At 34.6% G+C, this 16,102-nt stretch overlaps 1 protein-coding gene across 2 annotated transcripts in view; it reads right to left on the reverse strand.

Moving 5' to 3' along the window:
- Positions 1 to 1,421: 1,421 nt before the first annotated feature.
- The window catches only part of BRWD1 (bromodomain and WD repeat domain containing 1), an 82,303-nt gene continuing 67,622 nt past the window's right edge, over positions 1,422 to 16,102 (reverse strand). For both annotated transcript variants that reach the window (XM_083361422.1, XM_083361421.1), the window contains exons 36-42: positions 15,587 to 15,739; positions 13,863 to 14,035; positions 12,446 to 12,681; positions 10,297 to 10,464; positions 7,453 to 8,319; positions 5,186 to 6,040; positions 1,422 to 3,652 (exon numbers count right to left, since the gene is read on the reverse strand). In XM_083361422.1, the coding sequence (XP_083217548.1) occupies positions 2,622 to 3,652; positions 5,186 to 6,040; positions 7,453 to 8,319; positions 10,297 to 10,464; positions 12,446 to 12,681; positions 13,863 to 14,035; positions 15,587 to 15,739 (3,483 nt within the window). In that variant the 3' untranslated portion in view covers positions 1,422 to 2,621. The remainder of the gene's footprint in view (positions 3,653 to 5,185; positions 6,041 to 7,452; positions 8,320 to 10,296; positions 10,465 to 12,445; positions 12,682 to 13,862; positions 14,036 to 15,586; positions 15,740 to 16,102) is intronic.

Below are 16,102 nucleotides of genomic sequence, written 5' to 3' on the forward strand. Positions count from 1 at the left end.
GCTATCAGGGCTCAGCGAAGCGCCAGGATCAGCACTTCTTCGGGGCTGTCAGGGCTCATCAGCTGGAGCTTGGCGCTGATCCTGGCGTTTCTGAGCCCAGAAGAAGTGCCGATCAACTGGAATGTTGCAGCATCTCCAGGGTCTTGTGATTTACATTCAGATGCTTCGCAACCGATTCATGTTTATGACGGTCAGTGTCCCAGGGTCATGTGAAGTGACCAAAACCTGCTGCAACCACCCAGCAGAGGGGGGGGGAATAAAAACCAAACACCCCCATCCACCCACTGCCAATCCTCAACAGAAATGTTCACAATGAAAACCTTGCTTGGTGTCTTGCTCGGCTGTGGCTTAGGGGGCACTTTTTCAGTGCCATTGTAACTTCGAACAGTCACTAAGCGAACTGTTGTAAGTCGAAGACTACCTGTACTTCATCACTTTTTTCCTCTTTTTTTGGTCAAGTTTTTGACACCTTGCTAGGCGACGGGTAGTACTCGGATGTTGCCATATCCTAAAAGTGGTACAATGGGTGAAAAGGTTGAAAAGCCCTGAACTAAATTACACTACATGGAAGGAGGGGGGAAGAAAATGGTAAAACAAGTAACTGTTATGTGTTATTTTCTGCAAAATAGCTATCTGCAATCTTGCTTTCCAGGTATTCTAAGCTGCAACTCAAGAATTCCCAATGGAAGCTCTCTCTTTTAATCTAAGGTTTAAATAATTACCTTCTTCCAAAGGTTGGGTGGTTTTGGGGTTTTTTTTGGAGCGTTAGATAAACTATGCATACTATTTAAAAAAAAATTAAAATATGAACATGAAAAATAATAATCTTTTTTTTCCTTAATTGCCCACAGCTGTAATATATCAGGTGTGAAAAGAAACTATTCCACCAAATCTAGTATTTCACTAAAATTACCACAACATGGATTTGTCTTCTAATGTCCACAAGTAGCAGTTGAAACAAAAGATCTCCTACTCCTTTGATTTTTCAAAGATAATTTGCAGCCATTACTACAATAATGATGTCATTTGAGAACATTCCATTTATTGTATGTCATTGGGCAAATTCAGTATCCATTCTAATACCTTAAATGTTTTTGGGTGAAACTATTTAATGTTTGTATTAGTTTTCTATAATATATATAGAACACAAACAGTTAAAATTCAAGATTATTCCAAAATTGCAAATAAAAGTGTATTTTATGAGCAGTGCACTTCAGATAAATTACTGAACTTTGGGATTTCTCTTTATCGTTTGTTACTTCAGAAATAAAAATACACTTTCAAAAGTTCCTAAATAAACAAATTTACTACATTCATCTTCACTTTAAATTCAGAAATGTGCAATTTTTTTCTAAAGCACATTTTAAACTTAACATACAAAAATAAAGAATTCTGAATATTATAATTTGTAGACAACAATCTTATCTGGATAATTTTATTTTGAGAAATCAAAAAAGTGGAAGACAAAACCAACGTTCAGGGTTTTGTTACATAAAATTATCACATATATAACCCTAAATAGTTCTCAAAATAAAATTGCAGGTCTAAGAGAAAAATAAAACTGGTGTGCTATAAATGAACATATCTAACAATGGAACATACCCAGAAACAAGTGGTTTAAAGACCATGCTCTTCTACAGAAAGAAATTCGGCAATAGAACTTTTGTAAAGGAAGTCACTGACATCTTATCATGTATACGTTTACATAGCATTATGTATTTCCCATTTTTCATATGCTACAAGAAATGTAATTATTTTATTATTTCAACAATGTCAACTTAAACACCACCAACATGAAGGTGCTTTATTTAGTTAAATCAAGCGGTGGAGTGGTTCAATTGCACTAATAGTCTGAATTATAAATAATTAAATTTGAAGAACTTTAGTAAATATTAAACTTTACCAATAACACCTTAAATATTAGTATTCTACAGAACAGAAGCTTTAATTATTTTAAAGAAAAAGCACAAAACACAAATTTTCACAAAAAAAGTAAACACCTGTATCTTAACGATCTTAAATTTACAGCATGGGTGCCATATATTAAAAGGGATATGACAACAAATTTTAATCCACATATTTATAAAACCAATAAGCATTTTTATTATCAGTTCAAGCTTTTCCTCAAATCAATAGCACTGCTCATTTTTACAAGTTGCTATAATATTTGGTAGCCATTTTTCACATTTTTGTTCTTTAAAATTAAGATTTGTTTACAATATATACTAGTTAATTCTATTCATTAATGATCAATTAAATATTAAACACCGTGGTAGTCAGATTCATCTGGTTCTGAACACACTAATATAGTATGACATAGGTAGTCTCAATCTGCAGCACCATGCTATTTAATCAAACAGCATTAAAGCTGTTATCTAATATTTATCCCCTCATCACTTACATTAACAAACAAAATATTATTAAAGACAACAGTTCTGCCTTCATAATGAGGCACATTTTGGCATATGTGCACAGATAGGCAAGTGCAAGTCATATTATCAAAACAGAGCTTCCACATTTAACTTTTTCATAGAAAAATATAAATATATTCCCTGAATTAGAGGAAGAGAAGTTCCAACATAAGTCTAGTATCACTAACAAAAGGAAAGTGGGCTAGATCTTCATGTTTCACAATCCTCTTCATCATCTGCATACCTTACAGTTCGCCTGCCCCTATTTCTAGTTCTGATTTTGGAGCGTCGATTTATTCTTTTGTATTTTGTGTAATGCAATTCGTCAGAATCATTCTCTTCATTCACTCTTGGCCGTTTCCTTTTCTGAGGTATTCTGTAAGATTCAGAAAAGCCATTTTTCTTTGCTGAAGTGGCTTTCCTCTTACTTTTAGTTGTTTTAATGCCTCCATTATTATTACTGGGTTTGGATTCTGTTTGAGTTTCTGAATCAGAAGAAAAATGGGAACTTCTATCAGGTTCAGATTTTGAGCTCTCTGGAATGCCTAGTTGTCTACTCTTTGACAAAGCGCTACTTTGTCCCATTTTCTCTCTTTCTCCATTGCGCCTGGTGTTCCTCACATTTGTAAAATTATATTTCTTTTCCAGTTCAAAGTCTGCAGCTGAGTCGCTTATTACATTATCTTGACTTGAATTTTTTGGTTCCTCAGATGTAATGCTGCTGGAAGATTCTTCATCAAAATGTATTACTTTAATCTTTTTACATACAGGTTTGATAGAATCTTCTCTTGAGTCATTGCTATGACTGCTCCTCTGTTTTAACTCATTTTCTTCCTCAGCATCTAAATATCTTGCTTTTAGCTCTTTACTAGATTGCCTAGTTGAGTAAGAACTATTCTGATTATTTTTCCCCTTTATCTTACATTCTTTCAGTTCTGTTCCACTATCTGAGAGTGAAGGTAAATCATCCAGTATTTTTCTAGCTGCAGCAGAGGCACTGCGGAGTGGAAGTATTCTGTTCTTTTTTCTACAGTATCCAACTTCTGAGCTTGAGAATTCTTCCTTTGCATTACTAATAAGTTTTATTTTGCTTGCAGCCACAGCAGCACTTCGACGTGGAATTTTCTTTCCGTTGAAGGTTTTAATATTCATTGACATGTTGTTCAACTTTGTATATCTTTTGTAAGCATTTCTGTTCCTGAGTACTATTGGACTTTGGTTCATCTCTTGAGAAGCTGATTCTGTAGAGAAAGCATTTATAGATAAAGTATTGTTAGTTATAAAACAAGTTAAGACAAATGATATAATACTTTGATCATAATTAGTCCAGATTGTTATACATTTTGATTTACTGTTCATGAACACTTGCTTGTGTACTCTGCCTAACAGATTAGCTTGGCTCCTCCCTTCACTGTGAAAACATGCTACACTATACTGAAAACTACAATGAAATTCTAAAATTCAATTACTATTTATATAATTTTGGTGCTAATATTCTAAGTGATTTTTGGAACTTCAGTAACCTTAACATAAGAAACATTTTAAAAAACAATTCCTTAGTGTACTTTACAATTTCTTGCTCTTCCTATTTCATAGCTTTGTACATGAAAATCATATGTGCATTTTGTATTGTTGAAACCTTAACAGCTGTCTTTTTGATAAACTCTTATTTTTTGCAAATGTTCATTTATTTTAAATAAATATGGGTAGTCCCTGCCTTACAACCATTCATTTAGTAATTGTCTCAAATGCAATGGCAGTGAAAAAAAATCACTTATGACCATTTTTCACTCTAATGACTGTTGTAGCATCCCCATAGTCATGTGATCACTTGGCAACAGGCATGTATTTATGATAGTTGCAGTGTCCCAGGGTCATGTGACCACCTTTTGCGACCTTTTGACAAGCAAAGTCAATGGGAAAGCCAGATTCACTTAATAACTGTATTACTAACTTAACCCAATTATAAAATGAGGCAAAGCTCAGTAACTGTTTTGCTTAGCAATGGAAATTTTGGGTTCAATTTGTAATCATAAGTCGAGGACTACCTATAAGTCCACTGGAGTTGGGCAGCCAATAAATTTAAATAAGTTTAAAAAGACAAAAATTAAAAGCACAAACCCCAAGATACAAAAGCAGTAACATATTGAAGAGAAAGTAAAAATTTAAAGAATATTAACTATCTATAGCAAAACAGTTACATATTAAACAATATTTAATAATTTCTAGACAAAAAAGGATATTTTAAAATATCAAGAAATCTGCCCCCAACACACTCCATAGTTTTCTAATTTGTAGATAAAATTGCATTTTCAAAAAACAAATAAATTATACATCCCTTGAATTCAATCCTTAATGTAAGGAATATTGTATTTATTTTATATGAAATATAATATACATTATAATTTACACAACATAACAAAGATAACTTCACATAATCTAATCCAGGGGGTCCCTGACCTGGGGCACCACACCTCAGGGCGCAAAAAGGGGCTGCCGCCACGCCTCAGGGCATGCAAAAAGGCCACTGCCGTGCCTCGGGGTATGAAAATGGGACGCCGAGCCTCGGGGCGCGAAAATGAGCTGCCGCTGCACAAGATTAGGGCAGGTTAGTATCACACGGGTACTAGCCCTGCCGTGTCACACGCTTCCTCATGGCTCCACAAACACGCTTCCCTCTTTCCCTCCGGTCCACCAATCGAGAAAGATTGGTGACCTCTGATTTAATCCTTTGATTATCAAAGAAAGGATATTATCAGTATTATAAAAATTACCTTTCTTAATGTCATCTGATTTTTCTTTCTTTTTCTTGGATTGTGTTGTGACATCGCTGCAGTTGCTAGCATTGGAATAAGATTCGATTTCCAAATCAGAAGGGCAACTGGAATCTACTCTGGCTTTAGATTTTGGGGTTTTTAAAGATTCCTTGCTATTTGGCAGAGAATTGGTTCCATTTCCTTTATGCTGTATTTCAGATTCATTTTTAGATTTTCCTGGAGTGTCTATGGTCTTCTGAAACATGTGCTCCTGTTTAATATTGTCACTGTATTGATCTAATTCAGAATCTGCCTCAGATTCAGAAGTGACTATAGTATTATGTGCAAATACAGGATGTTTATCAGGACTTCTATCGTTTGAGAGTTGGTTTTTCAGACTTTTCTCTAGAATGAGATTTAAACTTTTATCACATGCAGTTCTAGGCTTGTGCCTATGGGCTTTTTTAATATGCATTATTTTTCTTTCAGCACCTTCAGAATATGAACTGTTTTCAGAGTCACTACCATATATCCTGGCAGCTGTGGAAGACTGAGTACATTTTCTTCTACAGTACTGTTTCCTTTTTGCTTCACCAGACTGTTGACTTCCATCTGTTGAGCTATTTAATTGCTTTCTAGTTGTTGAAACAATACCATGATAGTTCAGTTTTCTATTGTTGGTACTGCAGGTTTCTGAATTGGCAAGGTCTTCCTCGTCGCTCACAAGACTTAATTTATTAACAGTCACAGTACCGCTTCTAAGGGGCAATTTTTGATAGACGTATTCTGTTTTACAAACTCCTATCTGACAATCTCTTTGGTATGGTCTTTTTCTGGTAGATTTGTTGAGCCCATTTGCTTTGACAACAGAGTCTATAAAGGCACACAGAACAATTACGTTAAAAATACACAATATAAAAGCATTAAAATCTCACAAAAACTGTTGAAATAAACACAGTTTAAATAAATAACCCATTTGGAGATAATAAAGGTAAGTAAACATCCTTGCAACTAAGGCAAAATTTACTCATCATTATTATCAACTTCAGAAAGTTTCATGATCTGACTGCAAAAACTAACAAGATGTATGATGACATTTCAATATGTCAAAGCATTAAATACTAGATTTCGCAGACAGTCAATCAAGGTTGGGGTTTTGAGCACTGCGATTTGAAGAAATGCTCATTGCGGCATCAAAGCATGGCTGCCAATGAGATTCATAGGAAGAAAAACTATTGAAGCCTGGAAAAAAATGCATATAAGGGAGATTGAGTTTTGAGCTTACCTTTGCCAATTCTGGGATACACGAATAAAGGTAAAATATATGTGACTTGAGTATGTCACTGGGACCAGAGGTTTATTCTTCCAAGCTTTCGGGCTCGTGCTGGAGCCCATCCTCAGGGAACTCTTCTTTTTCCAGATGGGCTCCAGCACAAATCTGAAAGCTTGGAAGAATAAAACTCTGGCCCCGATGACTGACTTACACTGGATACAACAATTCTAGGACACTCTATGTCCCACTCTAAGATTCTTCCATTGAACTTTTTAATGGCATATTTGTTTTAAGTAAGTTCTACTCAAATTATTTGTTCTTTCTTGCAGAATTGGTTTTTTAAGCTAATTCAAGCAACCTTTTTTCTCAGACACACACAATCCCTTGTAACATAACACGTACCCTGCGTATGTTAAATACACATTTTCTAACCTGCCTATTGCTAGTTAGCCCAATTTCTTGGCTTTCCTTCTGAATGCCAGTAACTTTCTTCCAGCTTAATCCCTTCAAATTACTTCCTGCGCTACACTGAATTACACCAATTTTCCCACATGTGACGCTCAATAAGCATTTGATTTCCCTGCTGTTACCTTCAAGCCTCCCTTCAAATTAGGCAGTGGGAAAGTCAGTGTAACTCATGTAGAGCAAATAGAAACTGAGGGGGTTGGGCTGGAAGTAAGTTACTGGAATATAAAAGGGTCAATCTCTTCCTTCCTTCTGTTTATGGGTTGAGGAAGTGAGGGATAAAGTCAGAATTAGGTTAACCCTAACCCTGCACCAGTAACTGCTTATCATTTTTTTTAAAAAAAAACATGCACATCTCAAACAATACATTACAAATACTTGTTTGATGTGAGCAAGGCTGTATTCCTAAAATAAATTCAGGTGGCTAAGTTGCCCCTAAATCCTTAGATTGAGAATACATTGTTGTGCTAAATGACACTAAAATATGGAGCCTGCATAACATTACGCCCTTTTATTTTAATACTTCGTATAGTTTAAAATACATCACCTTTCCTGATGTCTTTCCTTTCCTGGCTTTTTCTTGAGTAGCTGCTATCAGTTCCAGATTCTAAATTAGAGGAGTCATTTTGGCCACGTTTTGAGGTTTCAGAAAAGATTCTGATCTTTGAAGAAGGAGTCTCATCATCCCTTCCTGACTCCACTCCTTCTTCTGAATCACTCAAAATTTTAGCTTTCCTGAAGCGAAATGATGCCCTTGATGCCCTTTTATGTCTTGGTAAAACTTTACATTCTGGCTCGGAATCTGTCTCAGAGCTGCTGTTGGCATTAATTTTGTACGAAGATGACAACCGATGAACTGTTTTCTGAATGCTCTCGTCATCTGATATGTGGTTTTTGGAGTCATCTTCCGAACATTCTGGGCTGTGTTTCATTTTGGGAGATACACGACAAGCAGTTCTTAATAGTTTTTTACCCTCTTTAACAGGGGACCTCTTTGGTGTTTTTTTCATCCCACTCTCGGAACGTGAATGACCACTTTCAGATCCACTACTATGCCTTTTTTTAACAGCAAAAGATTTAGTTTTAGGAGCTTTTCTTCTGTCAGACTGTTCTTCCAATTCTTTGTCACTTTCAGAACTTTCTTCTCCGTAATCATTTGATAACAACTTTCTGGCTGCAGCAGAAGCATTGCGATGAGGTAGCTTTCTGTTTTTGCTTCTGGTACCACCACTCTCCGAGCTGAAGAACTCTTCTTCCACATCGCTCATCATTCTTAATTTATTAGCTGCCACAGTAGCACTTCTACGTGGTATTTTTCTATACCTACCAAATCTATTGCTCAAAGTTTCATAATGCTCACTTGAATTATCAGTTTTTCTTTCCCATATCCTTTTCCTTGTAGTCCTTTGGCTATCTGCATTATAAATGGAATTAAAATAAATAAATAAATAAATAAATAAATAAATAAATAAATATAAACGAATGAATGAATACACACACAAACACAAGAAACATTTTAAACAAATAATTTCATCTATTCCTAAACTCTAAGTTATGCAAAGCTGTGGGGTTCTAGCCTTAAGTAAACGTAGGTATGTGTTCTTTCATCTTTTATAAGCCATTTGGAGGAATATTTTCCATAGTTACATTTTACTGACAGAATACATGCAGATAAAGATTTCCAAATTGCATTTATATAAATGAAGGGTGAATGGGCTGAGAGAAAAAAGAAGACTGAGAAAGTTGTCCTTAGAGGCAGTTGATGAAATCCCAAAGAGGTGAAAAGCTTTCAAGGCTGAAGGGTAATATGCATGAGATGCACCGATGTGGTGAAAGCAAGCATGGGTTGCGAAGCTAGAAAGAGATGTACAGTGAACACCACCAATGTAAGCTAGGTCAGCAGTTGGTTTTACTATGAAACACATTTCTGATTACCAGCAAGGAAGCTTAATCTCATTTCTAGTCAGAATGCAGGTCTTAAGGCTTATACCTGGAGAAAAGCCCCTCCTCACTCCTAGGTTTGCCTTCCAAGAAGAAGTAATAGCTTTCTCATTGCCACATTTTGAGGGCTTGGGAGTAGCATATGAAAACAATGGCAGCTACACACCAACTAATTCAGGGGTCCCCAACCCTGGGCTGCAGCTCGTTTGGAACCAGGCTGCACAAGCGGCACGCAAGTATGATGCCCAGCTCCATTTGCATAAGCAGCGGGTGTGGCGCTGGCACTTGTGCCTGCCGCTCACACAGAACTATCCCCTCTCCTCCTGCCAGTCCACCAAGCCGGAAAGGTTGGGGACTGCTGAACTAATTGATACCTTTAAAAGGGCCATTGATAGGCTAGAACAGGGGTAGGCAACCTCGGCTCTTTTATGACTCATGGACTTCAACTCCCAGAATTCCTGAGTTGAAGTCCACAAGTCATAAAAGAGCCGAGGTTGCCTACCCCTGGGCTAGAACAACAGATTGGAGTAAGAAACTATATGGAATCACGCTAACGACCAATCAAAGGAGAAAAAGAATAATTTTCACAGGTTGCCTTTTCCTGCCTTTAATTTCTTTTCTTATGTCTGCATGTCTTCTGTATTTAGTAGAATAATGCCCTTAGTCTATAAAGGAATAGTGTGATGAGCATGTGCACATGTTTTACTAATAGGCCTCTGTTTAGTTTTCAAGTGCCTTTATGTGCACAAGTACAAGGTTGTATTAAGATGTACTTTCATGTAATTACCCCATGATACCCTAGATGGGGCATTTTGAAAAAAAAATAGATGTACAACAATATTTCAGAAGGTTTTTGGAATAGGAATTATGGAATCCCATTATTTTTGCTGTTTTGCATTATTTAATGTAATCTCTTAACAATTTTGAAATTATCTTAGTACACCACCTCCCATTTGGGCTACCGTAATATGTTCTACCTAAGACTGCCCCTGAAAACCACCCAGAAGCTGCAACTGATCCAGAATGCTGCACTATTAGTAGTAGTAGTAGTAATAATATTAGTAATAGTGTTAAGTAGATGGTCTACAATGTACACGTCAAACCACTACTCCATGAACCACAGTGATTCCCTATAATTATAGCACCTTGAACTCTGAGTGCAATTCAAGATGCTAGTAATTACCTACAGTATTAAGTCTTCACTGCACCAAGCAGGTTATTTGTGGGGCTGCTTCTTTTCAATTAGCTTTTTTCCTTTGATGGGATCTAACATAGCAAGCTATCAAAATTCCCTTTTATGAGTTGGTAGCCATATAATTCAAATAAATAAAATCTTATAACAATGTTTTCATGTTGGGTTTATCATACTTTTTAACAATTCTGATTGTCATTAAGTTGCTCAGGACTTACAGACATGACATACATTTAATATATATAAATATATACTTACCTATTTCTTTTTGCTGATATATTTTACTTCTAGTAATCCTGAAGATACTTTGTTTTTCTCCAGAAGTTCCATTATGTAGGACTGGAGATGACAGAGCTGTAGAACTCTCTTTGCTCTCCTCTGAACTACTCGAAGATGAAGCAGTTGTTGAATGTTCTAACTCACTTTCTGGAAGAGTTAAATGAGATAAAGCTAATCAGAATTGTAAATATTTCTATCATGTATTTTAACATAACAAGAAGTTGTAGACAGCGTTTGCAGAGTTTTGTATTAGATCTTACTCAATGTACTCTGGCAAAAGAATAGCCACCAGCACTTTATGTGTGCTGTTTAAAGTTTTGGGAGATCATCAGAAAAGGTTTAAAATGATATAGAATAAGAAGGGAAAAAAGACATCAAATCCCACCACACAAAAATCAACTGTTTAAGAATGATTGCTGCATAAATGAGCTTTATAAAACCTAATGTTAACATCTCTCAAACTTCAATAATCAATGTTAACTATAAAAGATTCTTAAGTTAACTAGATCCCACTCCAAAGCCATTTTAGAAAAACGTGGAACTTATTTTTTCTTTAGTTACTTACATATGAAACATAGGGCTGATAACATTAGGACTCAAAACAACTACTGCAATGTAAAATATAGAACATATATCTATCAACTTTAACAGAATAAGATCATGTTGATAAGCAGTAATATTTTTAAAATAAAATTATCAGTCTTAAAAACACCCCAATAGAGGTGATTGTTTTTCCTACATTTTATTAACAATTGGTAAATCTGGAGCAACTTGATTATTTGGAACATTGGTTTATTTCCCCATAATTAAAGATAATGGGATATTAATTAAATGCAAAATATTACGTTTTATGGGCACATAATAGCCCCATTGGAAAATGTGAAACATTTCCATGATTATTTGACATGTGATACTGGCATAGTTTCAACGCTAGGAGGATATCCCAAGAGATCCTAGAGGATTTAGCTTTACCTCTCCAAAGTTGGTGATAATTATTCACATAGGCACATAAGAAGATATTATGACTTCTGAAGAAGTTACGGCATCCAGGTTATGGAAGGACTATAGTGGGTTACAGACAGGTCCCTACAGATGTTTTTGCAAGCAGGGACAGCACTGCCGGGCACTGAGTTCTGGCAGAAGAAATTTTCTGTGGAAAATGAGAGATCACCCCCTTGGCGTTCTGGATAATTGCTCCTTGCAAGGAGAACTGAGTTTCTTATGGTTGTTTGTGAGTTGAGTGACTTGGGAGCAAACTCATTGTGCAGCCTTGATGGACACTTGATTTGCAAAACCCCACTTTTGGATCTAATAAATTTACAGCTTAACAGAGATCTTCTGACCAGCAGGGAAAAAGTGAAGATATTCATTGAATCACCTAGTTTTTAGAATTAAGAAGAAAAAAACCCTTTCTTGAAGATTTTAATTTAAAAGAAAAAGCTCAACAAGTTGATATTTAAGACACTTTTAAAACAGATAAAGGAACAATTATTTTAGAAGACTGAATTTTTTTTCTTTCACAAAAGTACCTTTGAAAATAGTAAAGCCAACTAGAAAATTAGACCAGAACTTCATGGGATTGTTGTTTGTTCATTATGAAGTTGTTATATATTTTACAAAATCTTTTGTTACAAATCTTTAAGCTTGTAATTAAAGCACTTTTTTTAAGGATTGAAGAAAATATCTGATGATGCTCTGGTTTTTAAACTCGTTCTTCTAATTTTGATGCTTTTCTTGAGGTTGCCATTGTAATATTTATGGACCCAAAGTGAAAAGTAAAAGGCCAAAGGATGTTTGCAGAAACATTCGTAGGGACGTGTAACCCACCACTGTAGTCCTTTCATGCCCTTGGATATCAATAAGGTCACCCAGAGCCTCCAATCTGTGGTGTCCTTGGTGCTCTCTGAGCTTGATTGTTTTCTTGCAGATGTTTCATTACTAAATTAGATAAAGTCATCACCTTTAAAAATGTAAATTCATAAAGTTTTTTTCCTCTGTATCACTTTTTTAAAGAAAAAAAAACTCTCTTTGAAAGAGGCCAACCAATTCCTTACTCTCATCATAAAGCCAAACAGAGAAGAAAGCAACTGGGGAGGGAATTAAAAGCAAGTTTTAATTGTTTATTTACCTGTTGATAATGTACAACTGTGCGCTACTGCTGTGTCTCTGGTCCGTGCATTTGATCCAAAATATGATGCAGAGGTAGAGTCAGAAGATATTCCAGCAATACTACGAGTACAACTAGTCGTATACATTTTATGGCTTGTGACACAGGATTTTTTGCCTGGTGTATTTTGATTAGAAGAGTTTTCTGTCTCAGACTGAATTTCTGTTTGAGATTTACACTGCTTCTGTTTTGTGTTTCTTAACATACAGAATGAAAACAATATGTAGTTAATTAATGCAATTTATTTTCTAAATGCCTTTGTATTTAATTACACTGTACTGGTTAAGACTTTGGGGTAAGAATGGGGGGTACCCAGGCATTATTTATTTATAACTCACCTTTATTATTTTTAAAAACAATTCAAGGTTGCAAACATACCTAAAACTCCTTCTTCTCCTATTTTTCCCCACAACAAGAGACCTGTTAGATGAGTTGGGCTGAGAGAGAGTGACTGCCCAATCTCCCAACTGGCTTTCATACCTAAGGCAAGACTAGAATTCATACTCTCCTGGATTCAAGCCTGGTGCCTTAACTACTAGACCAAACTGGCTCTACATCTTCACTCTTCTATGCAACCTTCTAGGTGATTTTGAATCATTCATGATCTCTGAGTACAACCAACAATAAAAGAGAAGAAGGAAAATGTAGAGGTGGAAGTGCTATGTATGTTGTCTTAAACTTTGGACAACAGATAAGATTACTTGTAATAAATAAAATAAAACACCTCAATGAAAATTACATACTGTATCAGATATTAATAATGAAATCATTTTAAAAATGATGCAACATAATGCACAATATTCTTAAAATATTCATCAATTGTAGTTTAATTAAATTTAAACTTTAGAGTTTAAAGTCTAACAAATAAAAAGGAAAATTAGTTATTAATTAAGGAATTTGTTTGAGGTGAATTACAGTTTACTAAAATTTCTGTGGGTGAAAAAGCAGCAGTTTAATTCTGGCAAATTTTGAAATGGGAAGGAGGTTGGATTCAATTATTTCAGAGGTCCTGAGGCTGATATTCACTATGGAAAACCAAAAAATAGCAACAATTAACAAACATGGAAAAAGTAAGCAACCATCACAACCAGGTATCTGTTTGATATGTATTTGTTATGATTGATTTTCCTTCAGTATCTATTCCAATAACCGCAGACGTATTATTAATGCATCTGTGGCTATAATTTTTTCAGAAAATGTTTATGAAGCAGAAAATAATTTATGATAAAGTACATTTAAAATGAATAGTAGATCAAAACTAACTGAATATGAGAATTTACTCCTGTCAGTTATTGGGATTAATAAATACTGCTTAAATAAGGACTAGATGATCTAGTACCAATATGATTCTAAAAGTAATATACATTGACAAACTTACCTCAGTATTTTAGCAGAATGTTGTACAGATTTATTCGGACTTTGCAACTTCCTGCTGGATCTCTCACTTCTCCATATTCTTTCATTATGCTTTTGCCCAGTTCTAAAGTCAGAGATAATTCTTCTAATTTTTTCCTCAAATAATGCAGATAATCTCAGTGTCATACTATATATCTAGGTTAGGAAATGCAGACTGAATTAATATACTATGAAGGTTATGCAACTGATAAATTAATAATTTTATTTTTAAAAGTATGAATTAACAATATACAACCTATCACAATAGCAAATCAAAGAAAAGGAGTAACAAAACAGTAAACCATAAAAATTAAATATATGAAATAAGAAAAATAATGAAATTGATTCTTTTCACTTTTATTTTTCTCCATTCCTTCTGATAGGTTTTTATTTTTAGTTCTCTTCATCTAGTTCAACAACAATTTATTTCCATCAAAAATGCTTGGTTTATTTCTATCTCATTAACTTAACCTGTTCTCGTTCTCTTTGACTACATTCATATTAAAATATGAGTATTTTCTCTTCCTCAATTTTTTTTGCAGCAGTAATTATCTTTTAAATTTTTCTTCATCCATAAACTTTTTCACTTTTAATTTCCAAGCACCCATTTTTTATCCTGTATTAGCATAACTTCACAGACTTCTGTAGAAGGTAATAGTTATTTTCACTCTGTTACAAGCAATTTCACATCCTCTCTCCTTATGCCCACTTGCTATTCAGTCTGTTGAAACAGTAATTTATTTTCTAATACCTTTTATATAGAATTTGCACTTTCTCTTCTTGCAGTCAATTAACATCCTATGCAAATTTACCCAAAAGTATGACCAATTCATCAATTATAGACATACTTTAATATGCATATGGTAGCACTGGTTACCATATTGAGCACATTACCATACTGAGCACATCATCATATATACTGACATATAAATTCATGCATGGAGAATAATAATTTAAAACCAACCATCACATTTTTATCCAAATTATCATTACCAATGTTCCATCTGTTAAGAAGCTGACCCTCAAAATTATTGTATGTTTTATTATTCAGAAGTGTCTTATTTATTGGTAGTACATTTTTAATTGTATTTTGGTTAAAAATTCAAAGGTTGGCTTATCTACAGATGCACTTATCCACAAGTATATATGGGATATATGGTTACTTTAAAAAGTAGTAATGTATACACTCACAGATAAGCGGAACCCAATTTTAGGACTGTATTTTGGCACATTAAATTCTCCACCTATCTGCAAACATGTACAGTGCTTCTTCAATAAACTACTCTTGTATTTGGGCATTCTATTTCTCAATTTGGCTATAATGAGCATCTGCAACAATTTAACCATAAGAAATGAATGTTGCCTAAGAAAGCTTAGAAAAGTGAATATACTGGAATCGAGTAGTATTTGAAAATATTACCCAAGACATTGTAATTAACACATTTAGCCACATAGTCAGAAACTGCTTATACATTCAGAGCATGTATTAAGGACTGTCAAAAGTCTTATGCTTATTCTCCTTTAAACTAAATATGTTTTTAAAGTAAAATATTTACCAATTGTTCCTTAAGTTCTCATAGTAGTTTTGATTGATTTCACATTTTCAGTTATCTTCCAACATGACTTTTGTTTCCTATCCCTCTAACCTTTGCCTAACTGCTAACAATACTTATTTGGTTATTGTAGTAAACAGTAGAGAAATGTTACCTTCGACCTTTTGTTTGGGGTATATGCTTTAGCATTGCTAAATATTAGTCTGACATCTTTGCACAGTTCCACTGGAGTATCATAATTTTCAGCTTCTAGTGTTTCCTTTACTGTGGCTAAGTCCATTGGTGTGTCTATAATTTCTCTGTAGTCCTAAATAAAGATAACCAAATGCCTCCATTATTAAAAGGCTGGGGAGTTTCTCATATACAGGTGAAAGCCTGTAGACAGATAGACAAGACAGACACAGAGAGGAAGTGTGCAAACTAAGTCACTTTAATACACATTTTTTAAGGACTAAAAGCAAGCACAACTAGTAAGTAATAGGAGCATGTAGCTTGGAATTAAGTCTAAGACTGAAATTAGCATGTCTATTATCTCAAATAGCATTTGAATAACTGTGTTATAAGATATAAAAATATATTACCAATCATTGATTATTAAACTCTAAAATCCTAGTGGATTTTGCTAATCCAGTATAATTTGTTTTTCCTATTTATATTTTATCGTTCCTTT

The sequence above is a fragment of the Vipera ursinii genome (assembly GCF_947247035.1).
Source record: "Vipera ursinii genome assembly, chromosome: 4".
NCBI lineage: Eukaryota > Metazoa > Chordata > Lepidosauria > Squamata > Viperidae > Vipera > Vipera ursinii.